We start from the raw sequence: 15,275 nt of genomic DNA, 5'->3' as shown, positions 1-15,275 counted from the left end.
GGACAGAACAGAGGACAAGCGTTTCACCTAACATGTCCTTCTCACCAGCTGGACTGGGGGAGAGTCCCTGCACTAACCTGCTGCTGCACTTCCATGTGTTGAAGCTTGCTCCTGCGAGGCTGGCTGGCCGTAGGTAATGGTCATGGTGACTGGTTGAGGAGTCATCTCCTCTTTCATCCTTGATGTGGATAACGTGAATGTGAAGAAAAGGAGGTCACGTAGGAGAAGGGGTGCAGCGTTGATCCCTGCACAGCGGAAGATACCAGGAGACACCAAGTGACAGAGCGGCCCAGTGTAGGTGCCAGCTGATATGGCAATTGCCAGATGGCCAGTCCAGCCCTGCTGAGAGATATTCATGCCTAAAAAACTGGCGTAAATGCAATGATGTGGACCAATTCATTATCGCATTGCACCCATTTTTAATTTGCACCTTCTTATAATTTAGTTCTCGTCTGCTTTTGAGTTTGCCATTGCGGGGGGTGCTTCTACCTGATCATCACTTACAACTTTTCAAAAAGCTGCGACATTTGCTGCACACGCACTTCAGCCTTCCCTATGGAGGGATTTCACGCTCGCCAGGCTTCTAACTTATTGTTTGTGCCACTTCACGAAACATCTGACTTTTTGCACTGAAGAGTTGCAACAAAAAAAAAGTTTAATATGAAAATAACAGAACTTTTTTTTTTTACGTCGCTTAAAATGTTTGAATCACATATGACATTTGGATGAGTTTGGCACAAAAACGCCTGCAAATACAAGACAAAAAGAAGAAAAGTGATTAAAAACCCCTCACAGATGATGAATCAAGGCCTCATGTCTGTACCAGGCTGAGCCCGTCATACAGATGCACCGCGCTCACTGAGGTTATGCAGAACGCGGAACTAACATAGAAGTAGCGCAGAACAATGACGAGCGCTCCTACACTGCGAGACCCGTCTGCCCTCATCGAAAATGGCGGCGGAACGCACATAGGATGTGACGTCACCAAGAGGAATCCGTTCTGCTCTGCGAGTAAGCCCTTATCCGTGTCTTAGCAACCAGTTTCTCGCTATTCTATTGGCTATTGATCAACTTCCGCTCTTTTCAAACTACTCGCGCGGCAGTTGAGTGAGTGATAAACGTTCGTGTGTCGGCCGTGTGATAACTGAGCCCACCATGGAGGGGGAGGAGGTAATGGCGCCTCCGGCGGAGCCTTCTCCACCCCCCGGGAATGCGAAGCCCAAAAAAAGAAATGGACCTACACGCAAATCGTCCGTCACTAGCCTCGCCGGGCAGAGCACTCCGGAGAAGGGCTGCACCAGGAGGTAGGAGAGTGCGCAGGCCTGAGGGCAGGTGTGCTCGGCACTGCGGGCCGCCGGTGTCATGTGCGGGTGTGCTCGGCACTGCGGGCCGCCGGTGTCATGTGCGGGTGTGCTCGGCACTGCGGGCCGCCGGTGTCTTGTGCGGGTGTGCTCGGCACTGCGGGCCGCCGGTGTCATGTGCGGGTGTGCTCGGCACTGCGGGCCGCCATACATGTAGGGAGCGGGACCAGATCCTCGTCCTGTCAGTAACTGCCACCTAAGGGCAGACCTACTCCTCCAAGCCTCCTCTGTGGCATTATGATAGTGCAGTAGTCATTGAGTCATTTATGTGGTGACACTACAACTCCCAGCATACCGGGGGTTCATCTACACCGACCATTGTGGATGCCTGGCCCATTCATCCGTGGTTATGGCGGAAGAGCTCATATTTTTATTCCATATGTAATTTCTCCTTTTTTATGGTCTCAAAATGGAAATCCTGATCTTTGGCTTCCGATAAACCTGTGCCCCCTGTACTGTTCCGCTATTGGTCACCTGTGGCAATAGAGAAGGGGTTGTCACATGTCTGGCAGTAATCCCATAGGAACACTGTGTATATGTACCACTGACCAGACCTGGCATAGTTCTCGTGTTGTGTGTGTTTTATATATATATCTATATATCTATATATCTATATATATATATATATATATACACATTTCAAAAGCCAGCTACTTTTTTGCTTTAGTGTGCTGGCTTTTTTTTTTTTTTTTTTTTTTTTTCTTAAGGGACATATAACTTTTTTTGGGGTACTTTTCATGTTTGATGCCGTTGAGAAAAAAACCCTGATATTTGCATAGACACGCAATCCATAAAAAAATATGAACAGGTCCATATACCTATAATGAGTACAGTGGTGTGAAAAAGTTTTTGCCCCCTTTCTGATTTCTTAGTCTTTTGCACGTTTGTCACTTTAAAATGTTTCAGATCACAAAACAAATGTAAATATTTAACAAAGATAACACAAGTAAACAAACTGTCTCACACCACTGTATGTGCTTATGAACACGGAACATGAATGTGAAGAATGAACGTCTGAATAAGACCTCAGGCTGTGTGCCCACGATGCGGTTTTTAAGTGTTTCCGCAGCGGCAGAAACGCTGCAGAAACGCTTAAAAAACCCATGGTAGAAGGCCTGCCATGTTCCCCAATGATAATCCGCATGTGCTGTACACATGCTGCGGAAATTTCCGCTGCAGAAAAAAACGCAGCACTACCAATTATTTAGCGGAAATGCTGCGTTTTCGCCGCCATTGACTTGCATTAGATCGCATGGATTACGCATCACTGTATATGTAAATGCGAATTCCATGCTTTCTAATGTGCGGATGATACCCAGGTCTAGAGGAAAGGCGACTCTCCTCCGGACCCGGGTACCATAGCAAACTGTGTTAAAAAAAAAAAAAAAAAAATTATATATACTTACCTTCTGGCGGTCCCCGCTGCACTCCTCCTCTCATGCCGGCAACTAGCGATGTACTGAAGGACCTGCGCTAATGTCATAGTCATGTGACGGGTCACGCGACGCTGACGTCGGCAGGTCCTTCATGTACCGCTGCCGGCAAGGGAGAACGGAGCGAAGCAAGACAGCACGGGCCATCAGAGGGTAAGTATTTATTCTTTTATTTTTTGACATTCTCTCGGGTCACACTATATAAATTCATGCGGTTTGCATGGATTTATATAGTGTGACCAAGTTGTCAAGCACTTTCCAAGTGATGCTAAAATCACTTGGAAAGTGCTTGTCAACCCGCATGCGGAAATGCCATTGAAGAACGCTTCACATCCGCATCTCCCTGGCAGGAAAACGCATGTACAATCCGCATGCGTTTTTTTTCTGCCAGGGAGATGCAGAAACGCTCAGGAAAAAATCCTGAGCATTTCTGCATCGTGGGCACATAGCCTAACAGTGAGGTGCTTATAGCAGGGTCATTGCCTGACTAGTCTGGCACTGTTAATTTCATAGTGATAAATCTTTGTTAGTAAACAATAGAACGCACTTTGACAATTGACACATCCCTAAATTCTGTGTTTCAGTCCCTATCTCCTGCTGTCTTCAGATTACATGGCAAAAGCCTGCTGACAGATTCCCTTTAAAGCGCTATTCCATCATCTTCAGCGAGACCGAGCAGCTAGGCATTGTAAAAATAACAATCTTTCTAAATTACTTCTTTCTTTCGGTTTGTCCAGGTTCTCCTGAAATTTCAGGTTTTCTGTTTGGTTATTTATTGCTCATTGCCAAGAGGACAGGGCACGGTCTAGCAGCGGTGGCTGAGCAAGCCAGAGGCTGGCCAATATCTTGGGCGCTCTCTAAGGAATTATCTCTATAGCATAAACGTCAAACTCCTGGCCCGTGGGCCAAATCTGGCCCGCAAGGTGGTTTTACTTGGCCTGCAAAATAGAACCACCACCCCTTTGTGGGGCCATTCTGAATAGTGGTTGGCCCGCAACTTTGTCCAAGTTTTTATTTTTGGCCCTCTGTGTTTGAAAATCTCGACCGATAATAGCACATAACAGTCCTTGACCGCTCCCACTTGGTGGGACATGGAACCACAGTCTGTGTACATTAACCTGGGTCATGGGATAGTTCTTGGCTTCTCCATGGATACACCTTACTCCCCACCCCTTCCAAGGGACTAGAACATTTGGAAATGCGGCTTTTGCCAGGGTCACCAAACTCCCTGAGTCCAGAAGTCCTGTCACTTGGACACCGTTCAGTCACCTGGCATTCCTGAGGCCCCTCGCCAGGATGAGGAGCAGCACTGTATGCAGGGTAGGCAAAGTAGGAGCAGCGCCGGCCTACATTGCAGTCCATTGGCTCCAAGGTCAAGGGACAAACGGCTGATATGTGAACCGGGACGCGACACCTCCAACAGATAATGATACGAGATGTACAATTTGAATCCTGCTCTGACCCATTCTGGGTCTTTGTGTGCCCCTCAGATGTGGGCTTGGGCCACTTCTTTTGGGTCTCACAGAAATGTGACTTTAGGCTCCCTTGATTGCTCATGAAGTTCTCCATGACCAAATATATTTCCACGAAGCTCACAAGGTCATCTGCATTCTGGTCTCCTTGGCAACCCAGCTTTGCACGGATTTCGGTAATGAGTGGATAAATCGCTCCACCACCGTTCTTTCCACCATCTGTGCTGGAGAGCAGGTCTCGGGCTGCAGCCATTTTGTACCAGGTGTAACAGGTCAAACAATTGGGACTGGGAAGGTTTGTCCCTTTGGTAGTACCAGAGGTGCACCTGTTGACTGCCAGGGTGATGCCCAAACATGCCATAGTCTCTGCCTTAAGCTGGTCTTACTCCTTGCCATCCTGCAGGGCAAGGTCATAGTATGCTTTCTGCTGGGCACCTGTAAAGTATGGAGCTAGGACCTCTGCCCATTGGTCTGGGGGCAGTTTCTCTGTGTCTGCCATCCTATTAAATACAATCGGGAAAGCCTCGATGTTATCTTCTGTAAGGCCTCCCATACCGTTCGCCTCAACTGGGCACCTTCACTTTGGCTGGTGATGCCGTCTCCCTGTCCCGGACAGTTTCTGCCAGGAGAGACATCTGCTACTGTTACTGCTGTATTAGGAGTTTGTTGGTTTCCTGTTTCGTCTGGTGGTGATCCTCCATGCTTTCAGAGTATTTTTAATGCTGTAGCTGCCTTCACCCAGGACATTCAATCTTTACACTGCAATCGCATGTGCTCTTTTGGACTTGATGCCTGCATTTCATCCACCAATTGTAGGGATTTACTCACTCTGGTAGGCAATAGACCTCAGGTAATGTTCACACAAGCAATGCAGTTTTGGTCCAAACACAAGGAGTTTAGTGCTTTCCACAGGTTGCACAGCACCAAAACCACAAAATCATAATTATAACTCCCTAGCCTTGTCCAGGCGCTAACTAAATCGTATAGACCCTGACTACTTCAGACACCGCTGAGGTAGCCCCAGTTCGGTGAAAAAAAGTAACCACTAATACTTGCAGTTTGGTGGACACGGCCTGTGCAGACTCTTCTCAGAGAGATTCTGGCTTGTCTCTCTCTTTAACTTCAAGACACATCCAGTCTGCTCAGCCTCTCCAGCTGACTTAAATGAGCATCTAGCCTATTTATATGTAGAACTTAGCCAGGAGTGCTAATCAAAATCTGCAGAGTTAGCATTTAACCCTATCCTACCTGGCATTTCTACATGGGTCATACACTACTTTTTGGACACATGCCAGGGTGCAGAATAGAAGGAGCACCATTTGGATTTTGGGGTGCAGGGTTTCCTAAATTTTGGTACACACCCACACCAGCCAATTGTTGGGCTCAGTGTATCCGTGGGGAACAGTGATGGGCTGCAGCGCTGTTGACGAGACGTCACCGTTGCTGCCTGTAAATAACCAGCGATGCAGCACTGAGAAGGGTGAGTGACTACTAACTTTTTATTTTTAATACTAGATTGAGGATTTTGGACAAAATTGAAAGGGGAAACCCCTTTTAAAGGGAATCTGTCAGCAGATACATGCCCAAACTGTGTGCAGCATGTATCAGCCACTGGCTGTACAATCACAGCCATGTATCTTTTGTTTCTGAAATGCTATGGTGTTTCAGAGAAAAATATGGTTTAAATAGCTGCCGGGGACCAAGATGTGCTGGTGACTAGTTGCACAGGCAGATCCCCGGTGGCTTCTTCCTGCCTGCTGAGTGACTGACAAGTCTCTTCCTATGCATGCATATAGGTAGAGACTTGGCAGTCACTGTCCGTAGGTGGGGAAAAGCTGCCAGGACCGAGCTCCACTATTGACTTGGCCTCTGCCCACCCACTGACAGTGAGTCAGAGACAACCATACATGGCTGGGATACTACAGCCAGTGACTGATAGATGCACAAACTGTGGGCAGCATGTATCAACTGACAGGTCCCCTTTAAAGGGATAATTATTATTTTTTATCATGTTATTATGAAGGATTTGGTATTCTTGTTATATTTTTAGTTACATACAGTATAATAATATATAACAACTTTTTTTTTAAGTTATTTTTATTTAAACAAGGAAGCTTTCATTATTACTTACTTCCTGTCTGCCTGAACTTATGGCACAGAAGATCACTTAATACTAGGTCCTAGAGGAGGTAATGGGGTGGTCCAAAACGAACATTGATATTAATCCTAAATATCTGTCTAATGTGACAATCTGATAGGTTTTCTAATAGTGTCTTTTTTTTTTACTAAAGCATCTTTCCTTTTTTTTTTTTTTTTTTCTTTAACCTACTCCCGATTTGATGACATTTTGTTTCAGAATCCCCAGTGCATGCTGGGATACTCAAAGAAGATGTTATCAAAGATTTCATCCATCAGGGGATAGAGGCTGCTGTCCATACCCTGAAACAAAACGTTATCAAAGACCTCCATATCAGTGGCTGGGCTAGTCCCTCCTCTACTGAGCATGGATCAGTTGTCAATTCTGATGGATGCTCAGTACAAGCTCCCTTGTCACTGTGCGATATTACTTTCAATGCACAGTAACAGTGCACTCAATAGAAGGCTTTTCTTTGAAACCTCCTATTATATCTATGCATGCTCAACAGACGCATGTATTTTTAATGGGGCAGGGACTGTGCCAGACAAACAGGGCAGCTACTCATCTCCCCAGATGTTACACGCACGCCGCTTAAGTTCAGATGGGGGCGAGACGGGTTTCATGAATTCGTTGGAATCCTGGGGGAACCATTACTTAGGCGATCATAGGCTGCAGCTTCTCTCAGGCGCACGATAGATTCAGTTGCTGACCAGACACATCTGACAAGAGTGTTCATAAACGGTAGAACAGTAACATTTAATGAGGCACGGCCAGTGCAATGCAAATGTCTCTTTGAGCAACAGACTCCAGTAATAACAGTACAGTCTCCTTTGCAGCACCGCAGTACACAGTCTATTATCCGGTAGCACAGTACAGCACAGTTTTAATGCATACACAACCGCAGGCTTTTCATTCACAAGGACTCATATAGTACACAGCATTCTTTATCCTGCATGGAGATGGAGGGGGGAAGGGTGTGATGAGGGAGATGATCTCTGACAGGCTTCCTTCCAATCCTTATCTTCCTGGCCTATAATACTCCACATTGTTAGCTCAGGGAGTCTAACTGACCTCTGATTAGCTTCCCTCCTGACCTCAATTCTGTTCCCTTGCCTTTTGTGAGCTACCGATCATAAGCCACCTTTCTCTTGTGCTCCAGCCAGACAGTAAACAACTTCCCCACAATCCCCCTGGGGGATTCCTTCTCCTGTGACTGTTAACCCCTCCAGTTGCTGGATGCTTCTGGAGCACAACACTTTCTGTCTCCTGTGCTCGTGTTACTTCTAATAGTTTCTGAATGCTTTTAAAGTAACTGCACTACTTCTGCATATCACACAGAGAACAAAAGTTTTGCACATGTAGAAGTCCTGCTGTTTGATTCCCCCCCCCCCCCCATCCCCCAACATCTGCCAAAGAAATGGGAGGTTTACATATTGCGGCCATAATGCTTTTTTTTTTTTTTTTTTATTTGCAGTTTTCACATATTGTAGCAATAAAGCAGGCTTTTGCCATGATGTTCAAAATCAGAATTGCTGCAGTTACTGTGATGTCTGTGAGTGCTTGTGTGAGATGAGTGTCAATCCATCCGGGTGATAGTTATGTATACCTGTATTCATATCAGTGTAACACTGTTGTAAATAGTTTTTTGCTTCTTTACAATGTTATTTTATTCACTCACCCATGACCTCACCACGAGAGAGGGGATCCGCCCACCAAGGACAGAAAACCTACAGGCTTAAAAGGGCGGTACCTCTCTCCATGCTTGTTTGGTTTCTTGTGCTTGATGGGGGAACTTGTCAGGTTTTACCTAAGAAGATGGAAGCCCTTCCTGTCCCAGACCCGGCCTGCCGGTTCAGGCAGGGATGCATTCTCTGCTTCGGCCGGTGCGGGATCCCTGGAGGCGCCACGGTGGGCTCAAGGGGGGGGACTGCTCCATGAGCGATGGCGTAGAGAGCTGGTCTCCTCTGCCTGGGGATGGACCGCTCAGCGTGACTTGGATGCGGGGGAAACCTGCAGCTTCACACAGCAGGAAGGTGGGCCGCGCCTGCGGGTGACGCGCGGCCTGAGCCTCGTTCGCAATGTGCAACATGACGGTGGGCGCGGCCGTGTGACGCGACTTGATGACACGATCCAAGATGGCGGCCCGCATGGTCACCCGAAAGTACCGGAGGATGTCTGCTGTAGACGCACCGGACCGGCATGCTTGTACGGGCGAGGGGTTCCCCGCTAGGGAACCTATCCAGGGCCACGTAGAGGATCTGGTGACCCGATGGTACCGGGCAGTGGTCAATATAAAAGAGGTTGGCTCCACTGGTGGGATGCTTCCCAGCTCTTCACATGATATCCATGATGAGTTTTTGCCAGCAGCAGCAGTCGCCGCAGCAGCAACAAGATCTGCCTGGGGAGCCCCAAGAACTGGTGGTCCAGCGTCGCCCTCGTTCTAATGGAGGAAGCAGCCGTTCCACAGGCAGACATGGATCTACAAGGTCCAGCCAGAAAAGTTCAGGCAGGAGAAAGATTTCTACAGCCCCGAGAGAGAATCCTCCAATTTAGAAAGAGCCTTCGGTTAACCCGGTACTGTATGTCTGAGTAAAGGGTAAATGATCTTTGTGAAAGTTCACTTGGTGATTGTCCCTTCTCCTTGTTTAATTTTTCAAGGAAAGAAGTGTGGTGCAAAATCCAAGCACAAGGAGTGTGCCTTATGTAAAATTCCCCTACCAGACTCTTACCTTTAAAAACTCTGTAGATCATGTATTGATCAGACTTGGCTGAAGAGACCCCTGATTTCTCCTCAAGATTAAGATCCTTGATCAAGGAAGAAATAGGCAAAGCCCTCTCTAAAAGAACGTCAGGATAGCGGCGAAGGTTTCCTTCTCCGGTATCCGAAGACTCCTCAGTTCCTATTGATCCCGAGGACTTGGATAATTCTTCCCTTTCTGCATCCTCTTCAGATAGCGACTCAGGCCATCACTGTTTTCCCCTGAACGAAGTTGACTCCCTGGTTAAAGCCGTCTGTACCACAATGGGTATTGTGGACTCTAAGACAGAGAAATCTGTTGGGGATAGGATGTTTGGGGATCTAGACCAGAAGAAGGGGTTCCCCTTATGTAGTAAAATTCAAGGGTTAATCCAGAGAGAGTGGAAGAAGCCTAATTTTTTCCCAGCTTGGGAGCATATCACTGCGAGCAGATGGATCCTCGGTCTGGTGAAGTCAGGACTGAAGTTAGAATTTTCTTCTCTACCCCGGGGTAGATTTATGATTACTCCCTCTCGCTCCTCTCCAGAGCAGCAGCTTTCCCTACAGCGGGAAGTTTGACTTAGTTGCAAAGGCAGTCCTGACGGAGGTTCCGGTACCAGAAAGAGGGCAGGGGTTTTACTCCCCTCTCATCTTTGGTGTCCAAACCAGATGGCTCCCTCAGGACAATAGTCAATCTAAAGGCCCTGAATAAATACCTAAAAGTGTATACCTTTTAAAATGGAAACGCTGAAAATGGCAATAAAATTTATTTTTCCTGGTTGTTATATAGCGGTCTTAGATCTCAAAGATGCGTACTACCATGTACCCATTCATACGGATTTCCAAAAGTACTTAAGGGTGGCGGTGAATATGGGGGAGGTGGGGGGCTGTAATTAAACACTTCCAGTACACATCCCTTCTCTTTGGGCTAGCTATAGCACCCAGGGTTTCTATGTCTCGTGTTAGGGGATGATGAGAATGTCCTTTACTCTATCTGGACCAATTCCTGGTAGTTGGGAATTCCTTCCATGATTGTGAACTTCACATGAAGGAAGTAATGTCAACCTTACAGAGTTTGGGTTGGTTGTTAAATCTACAAAAATCTAAACTAAACTAGTTCCTTCAGAGGCCCAGCAGTTCCTGGGAGTCATGCTAGATTCAAAAAAAGCAAGAATCTTACCTACTGCCTCAAAAAAATAAGAGCGATTCGGCAGCAAGTGAAGAATACCATAGATGTGCCATGTCCCTGCAGGGTACCTTAACATCTTGTTTCCCTGCAGTCTTGTGGGCTCAATTCCACTCTAGAGCGCTACAGTGGGATGTGTTATATAATGAATCAGTTCTAGGGGGGCAGCTGGAAGGTATATTAACGTTATCCCCCCGCTCGACAGTCCCTGGGATGGTGGTTGTATGACTGAAACCTGTCCATGGGGGTTCCCTGGGCGGTGAGCCCCTCCCGGGTGTTAGTCACTGATGCAAGTCTTTCGGGTTGGGGAGCCCATCTAGGATCAGAACTGGTTCAGGGTGTTTGGTCAGAAGGAGAGAAATTTCTCCTCTAATGCCAAGGAGCTATTGACAGTTGATAAAGCAGTAAACAAATTCCTTGTATCCTTGCAGGTCCAGGACATCAGGATGTTCTCGGACAACCGTGTAGCCATGGCCTATATAAACCACCAAGGGGGTACCCGATCAAAATCTCTAATGAAAGGGTAGCAGACAAGCTGTTGCAGGAGGCAGAAATACATCTACTCTCCCTTACTGCCCTACATGTAAAGGGAAGCGAAAACACCAAGGCATATTTCCTGAGCCGCAGTAATCTAAGGGAGGGAGAATGGCTATTGAGTCAGCAACCCTTTTTTTTTTTTTTTTTTTCCCAGATGACTCTGATGTGGGGTCTTCCAGTGGTGGACCTATTTGCCACCAGACAAAACCGGAAAGTAAGAGAATTCTGCTCCGTGAATCACAGGGAAGGTCCCCTGGTGATGGACTCCTAATTCCATGGAAGTTCAGCCTGGCCTATGTCTTTACCCCCATTATCATAAGGAAAGTCAGGACTGATAGAGCACGAATATTGCTCATAGCACCGTTCTGGCCCAAGAGGCCCTGGTTTGCATGTCTGAGGGAAATGTCTGTGTCAGATCCGTGCATCCTGCCAGAGATCCTGGACCTCCTCTCTCAAAGGCCGATTGTCCACCCTCCAGCTCCAGGATTACATCTGACGGCGTGGAATTTGAAAGGGAATTATTAAAGAGAAAATGGTTCTCATCCAGCCGAATAGAAACCCTTTTGTGTAGTAGGAAGCTGGTTGCCACACTTATTTATGCTAGAACCTGGCAAAAATTTCTATCTTTCTCAGGTGCCAAAGTAGAGGAAGGGGCACCTATAGGAAAGATTTTAGAATTCCTTCAAAAAGGCCTTGAATTGGGCTTGGCTACTAGTACTCTGAAGGTTCAGGTCTGAGCATTAGGCGCCTTGTTTTTCTGTGATCTGGCAGGAAACTACTGAATCTCAGTTTATTAAAGCATCATTTAAATCCAGGCCTGTTGTAAAATCTAAGCTAGTGCCTTGGGACTTGAACTTGGTTCTAAATTCACTGACCAACCCTCCTTTTGAACCTTTAGAGTCAGCATCCCTAAAAATGATCTCCCTTAAAACATCTCTTCTTTTCGCATTAACCTCAGCCAGAAAGGTAGGAGATATCCAAGCACTTTCCATGCCCTTCCCCACTTCACTCAAATATTAGAGGAAAAAATAATCTCCCTAAAGTGTCAACTCGTTTTCACAGAACCCAAGAGATAGTTTTGCCCTCTGTACAAGCCCTAAAAATCAGAAGGAAGAAAAATGTTTAGACAGGCACGCCAATATGCAGATTTGTAGAGAAAAGGATAAATGCAGATCTCTTGAGTGCCATGCTGTATAGCACGGAGCTTCCAGCCGTTTGGTAAATGTATGCGGAATGTTATGAATGTTTTCTATTGTCTGGTTAAAATAGTTTCTCTTGAACGAACTGTGTAAGAGTCGGTTTTCTAAGTCTGTAACTGCCGTGTCCTGAACACCCCTGGTACGCGACTTGCTCTTGGAAAAGCAATACATTTTTGCCTTTATTTTGGAAAACTGCAACTTAAAACCGCAGCATGTCAACACAGCTTTAAGTGATTTGGTGGTCCCACTGAGAAACCAGCATTAAAGGGAATCTGTCAGTAGGATCAACCCTCCTAAGCTGTCTATATGGGCATGTAGGTCATAGGAAGCTGAATAAAATGATACCTTGATATCTGCGATCTGATGTCTTATTCCAGAGAAATCATGTTTTTCTTAATATGTAAATAAGCCTTAAAGGTCTGAGCCAGACATGGATCTATCTGAGAATCTTCCTCCAGAGCTTACTGTAAATGAAAAGGGGGCTTTACCAGTGTAAGACATATACTATATTTTTCGGATTATAAAAGACCCCCCCCCCCTCCCAAACTTGGGGGGGGTGAAGGTGTGTCTTATAATCCAAATGTAGCTTACTGGGGGGTGGATCGGGGTCCCAGGAGGCAGGATGGCTGCTGCAGGAAGCTGCCGGCGGCGGCGGGAGTGGTTTGATGTTGCAGGCCCCTCTGGGAAGAGGCTGCGACGGGCTCCAGGCCTTTCAGGAAATGTCATCAGAGTCCCCACATTTCCCATCGTTTTCACTGCAGTGGATTTTGGGGAAAATGACCGGCAGAGGTGGAACATGCGCAGATTGAGATCTGGCTTTATGCTGTTTGCTTACAATGAAGGTTTTATCACCAGGACATTATCATTGTTGTGACTTGCTGGCTGTGTGGGCACTGTAATGTCTCCGCCCCTCCTGTGCTGTGATAAGCAGCTCACGGTCTATAAACAATGTACACAGAAATCTGTGGTGTGGGTTGGTTTAGCTTTTGAGCTCTGCTACATTCCACATCTAAAAACTGTCACAACTGCTGAACCCAGTAAACTAAGTGATACATTGCTGGAATCAGGGTCTCTCTTCCTACATTCTGCTGCTCTAAGATGAAGTAGCAAAAACCTGGTCATAGATTCTCTTTAAAACGGTTGTCCCTTTTCAAAGTGTACTGGATTTTTTTTAAAACTTAATCCGCAGTAGCAAATCAATAAATAAATTGGCACCAATATTCTTAATTTTCTGCAGATTTGGCATATGGACAATATGAAGAATCATTGCTAATGTCTCTGCATACTTCTTGTTCGGGTCCCGCAATTCTTGGAAGATTAATTTAAAAAAAATCTCTTGTTTTTTTTTTTTTTTTTTTTTTTGTTCTTGCTGGTGGCTTACTTTGGTTATTATGAACTGAACAATTATAACTTATTTTTAGGCAATTTTTTTAGGTGATTGATTTCCTGTTACATGATGTAATAATTCTGTGTCCCACTGGGTGGCAGTGTTTCACTGTTGGAGCCGCACATGGTTAGGCTGTGTGCCCACGTAGCATTTTTCAAGCGTTTTTGATGCGGAATTTCCGCAGCGGAAACGCTTGTAAAATGCTTGGTAACACGCACCCCATGGTCCCCAATGGGATTCCGCAAGTTCTATGCACATGCTGCGGATTTTTCCGCAGCGTTTATGCTGCGTTCAAAAATCCGCAGCATGTCATTTAATTTTGCGTTTCCGCAAGCAGAATTGCCTTTGTTCAATGCATAAAAAACGCAAGGCAATTCCGCATGTGGAAAACGCGTGATAAACGCGCGAAAAAAGCGCGATAAACGCGTGCGGAATTCCGCATGCGTTTTTCCGGGAGAGGACTTGCATTTATGCAGCAGAAATTTTCTGCTTCATAAATGCAACGTGGGCACATAGCCTTAGTTGTGACAGATTCTGTTGCAGCTATACAGCTGCAGATGCAGCCTGTGCACATGTTACGTGATGCCGACATTTCTATATAGAAAATGTCTCTTTGCAGGAGAAACGCTGCATAAAGAAAAGTGCGTTTGATGGCTTTTGTTATGTTGTTTTTCCCTTTCATTAGAACGTGTAAAAAGTGGTGAAAGAATTGCCATGCTGCAAGGAAAAAATAAGCAACATGTGCATGAGATTTCAGAAATCATTTTCACTTGGTTTGAACAATGGAATGCTGCGTTTTTTCAAGGCGAAAATGCAGCAAAAACGCTGTGTGTGAACATACCCTTATAGAATAAAGTTACTTGCAATTCCGCCAGTGGATCGTATTGAAACTGTAACAAGTTAAAAACAAACTTAAAGCAAAAGGTTGTCTTTACTTAATACAGAGCGTGGAAAAGATGTTCATAGTTATGGGCTGCTTAGGCCACCCAGGTGCTGGTCTCATGTGCGCACTATACAGCCATGACCACTTGGCCTAGATGCACCATAGTCAGCATATACTAGGACTCCTATTACAGCATTTATACCAGAAACTGGCCTAAGAAAGGTTGCCAATTATAGCGCTTGCCATATGTATGCAGTAATTTGCAAGTTTTATTTTCTCCTCCTCTCATGACACATGGGGAGAGAAAACAAATGGATGGCGCTCCACCTGACCTGACCTGACAAAATTACTAGAATTTTCCCTAGAAAATGGCAAATCTACAGCAGAGCAGATCTGTTTGTCGCATGCACAGGAATGCACCTGATTTCTGACGAGGCGTGCGCTTCTTAATGAAAATCCACTCTGGCATAAGACGTTTCTAATTTATTAAAGACTGGTTTACTTGATGCCGTACTTATAAATCTTCCCCACTTTGTGTGGTTTTGGTAGCTGCTAAAGCCTAATGGTCTGAGCATATAATTCACTGGACAACGCCTTTATCAACTATCTACTGGAGGGTGGTAACTTATTAATCAGTGGTGGTCTGTCCACTATGGACCGCTTCAACCCTGCTAGAAAGGAAGGTGCAGTCCACATGCTCCACTGAGAAGAAATCAAAAGAACACTAGGGGGCGCCACAGCAAGGAAGTAATAAACACTAAAACTTTTCTCTTTTGTAGAATCTACGATAAACAGTCCGTCTTAATATTATTTTTATTAGAAATGTACATTTTCTATTGTGTATAAAATGTAATAGATTTTTACTAACACACTTTATCGATGAAAATATAAAAAGCTGAAGAGAAAAAATAGCGCAAAAAAAATAGGCTCTTATCCGGTTGAT

At 45.7% G+C, this 15,275-nt stretch overlaps 1 protein-coding gene across 1 annotated transcript in view; it reads left to right on the top strand.

The window, feature by feature from the left end:
• The first annotated feature begins 1,066 nt into the window (after positions 1 to 1,066).
• NET1 (neuroepithelial cell transforming 1) overlaps positions 1,067 to 15,275 on the top strand; it is a 37,677-nt gene continuing 23,468 nt past the window's right edge. Inside the window, exon 1 of the mRNA XM_073652474.1 lies at positions 1,067 to 1,304. Within this exon, the coding sequence (XP_073508575.1) occupies positions 1,156 to 1,304 (149 nt within the window). The 5' untranslated portion in view covers positions 1,067 to 1,155. The remainder of the gene's footprint in view (positions 1,305 to 15,275) is intronic.

The sequence above is a fragment of the Phyllobates terribilis genome, unplaced genomic scaffold (assembly GCF_046119375.1).
Source record: "Phyllobates terribilis strain yellow unplaced genomic scaffold, ASM4611937v1 Scaffold_11__3_contigs__length_659146591, whole genome shotgun sequence".
Classification (NCBI taxonomy): domain Eukaryota; kingdom Metazoa; phylum Chordata; class Amphibia; order Anura; family Dendrobatidae; genus Phyllobates; species Phyllobates terribilis.
The sequence above is the reverse complement of the archived record's forward strand: the minus strand, read 5'-3'. Positions and strand labels throughout refer to the sequence as shown.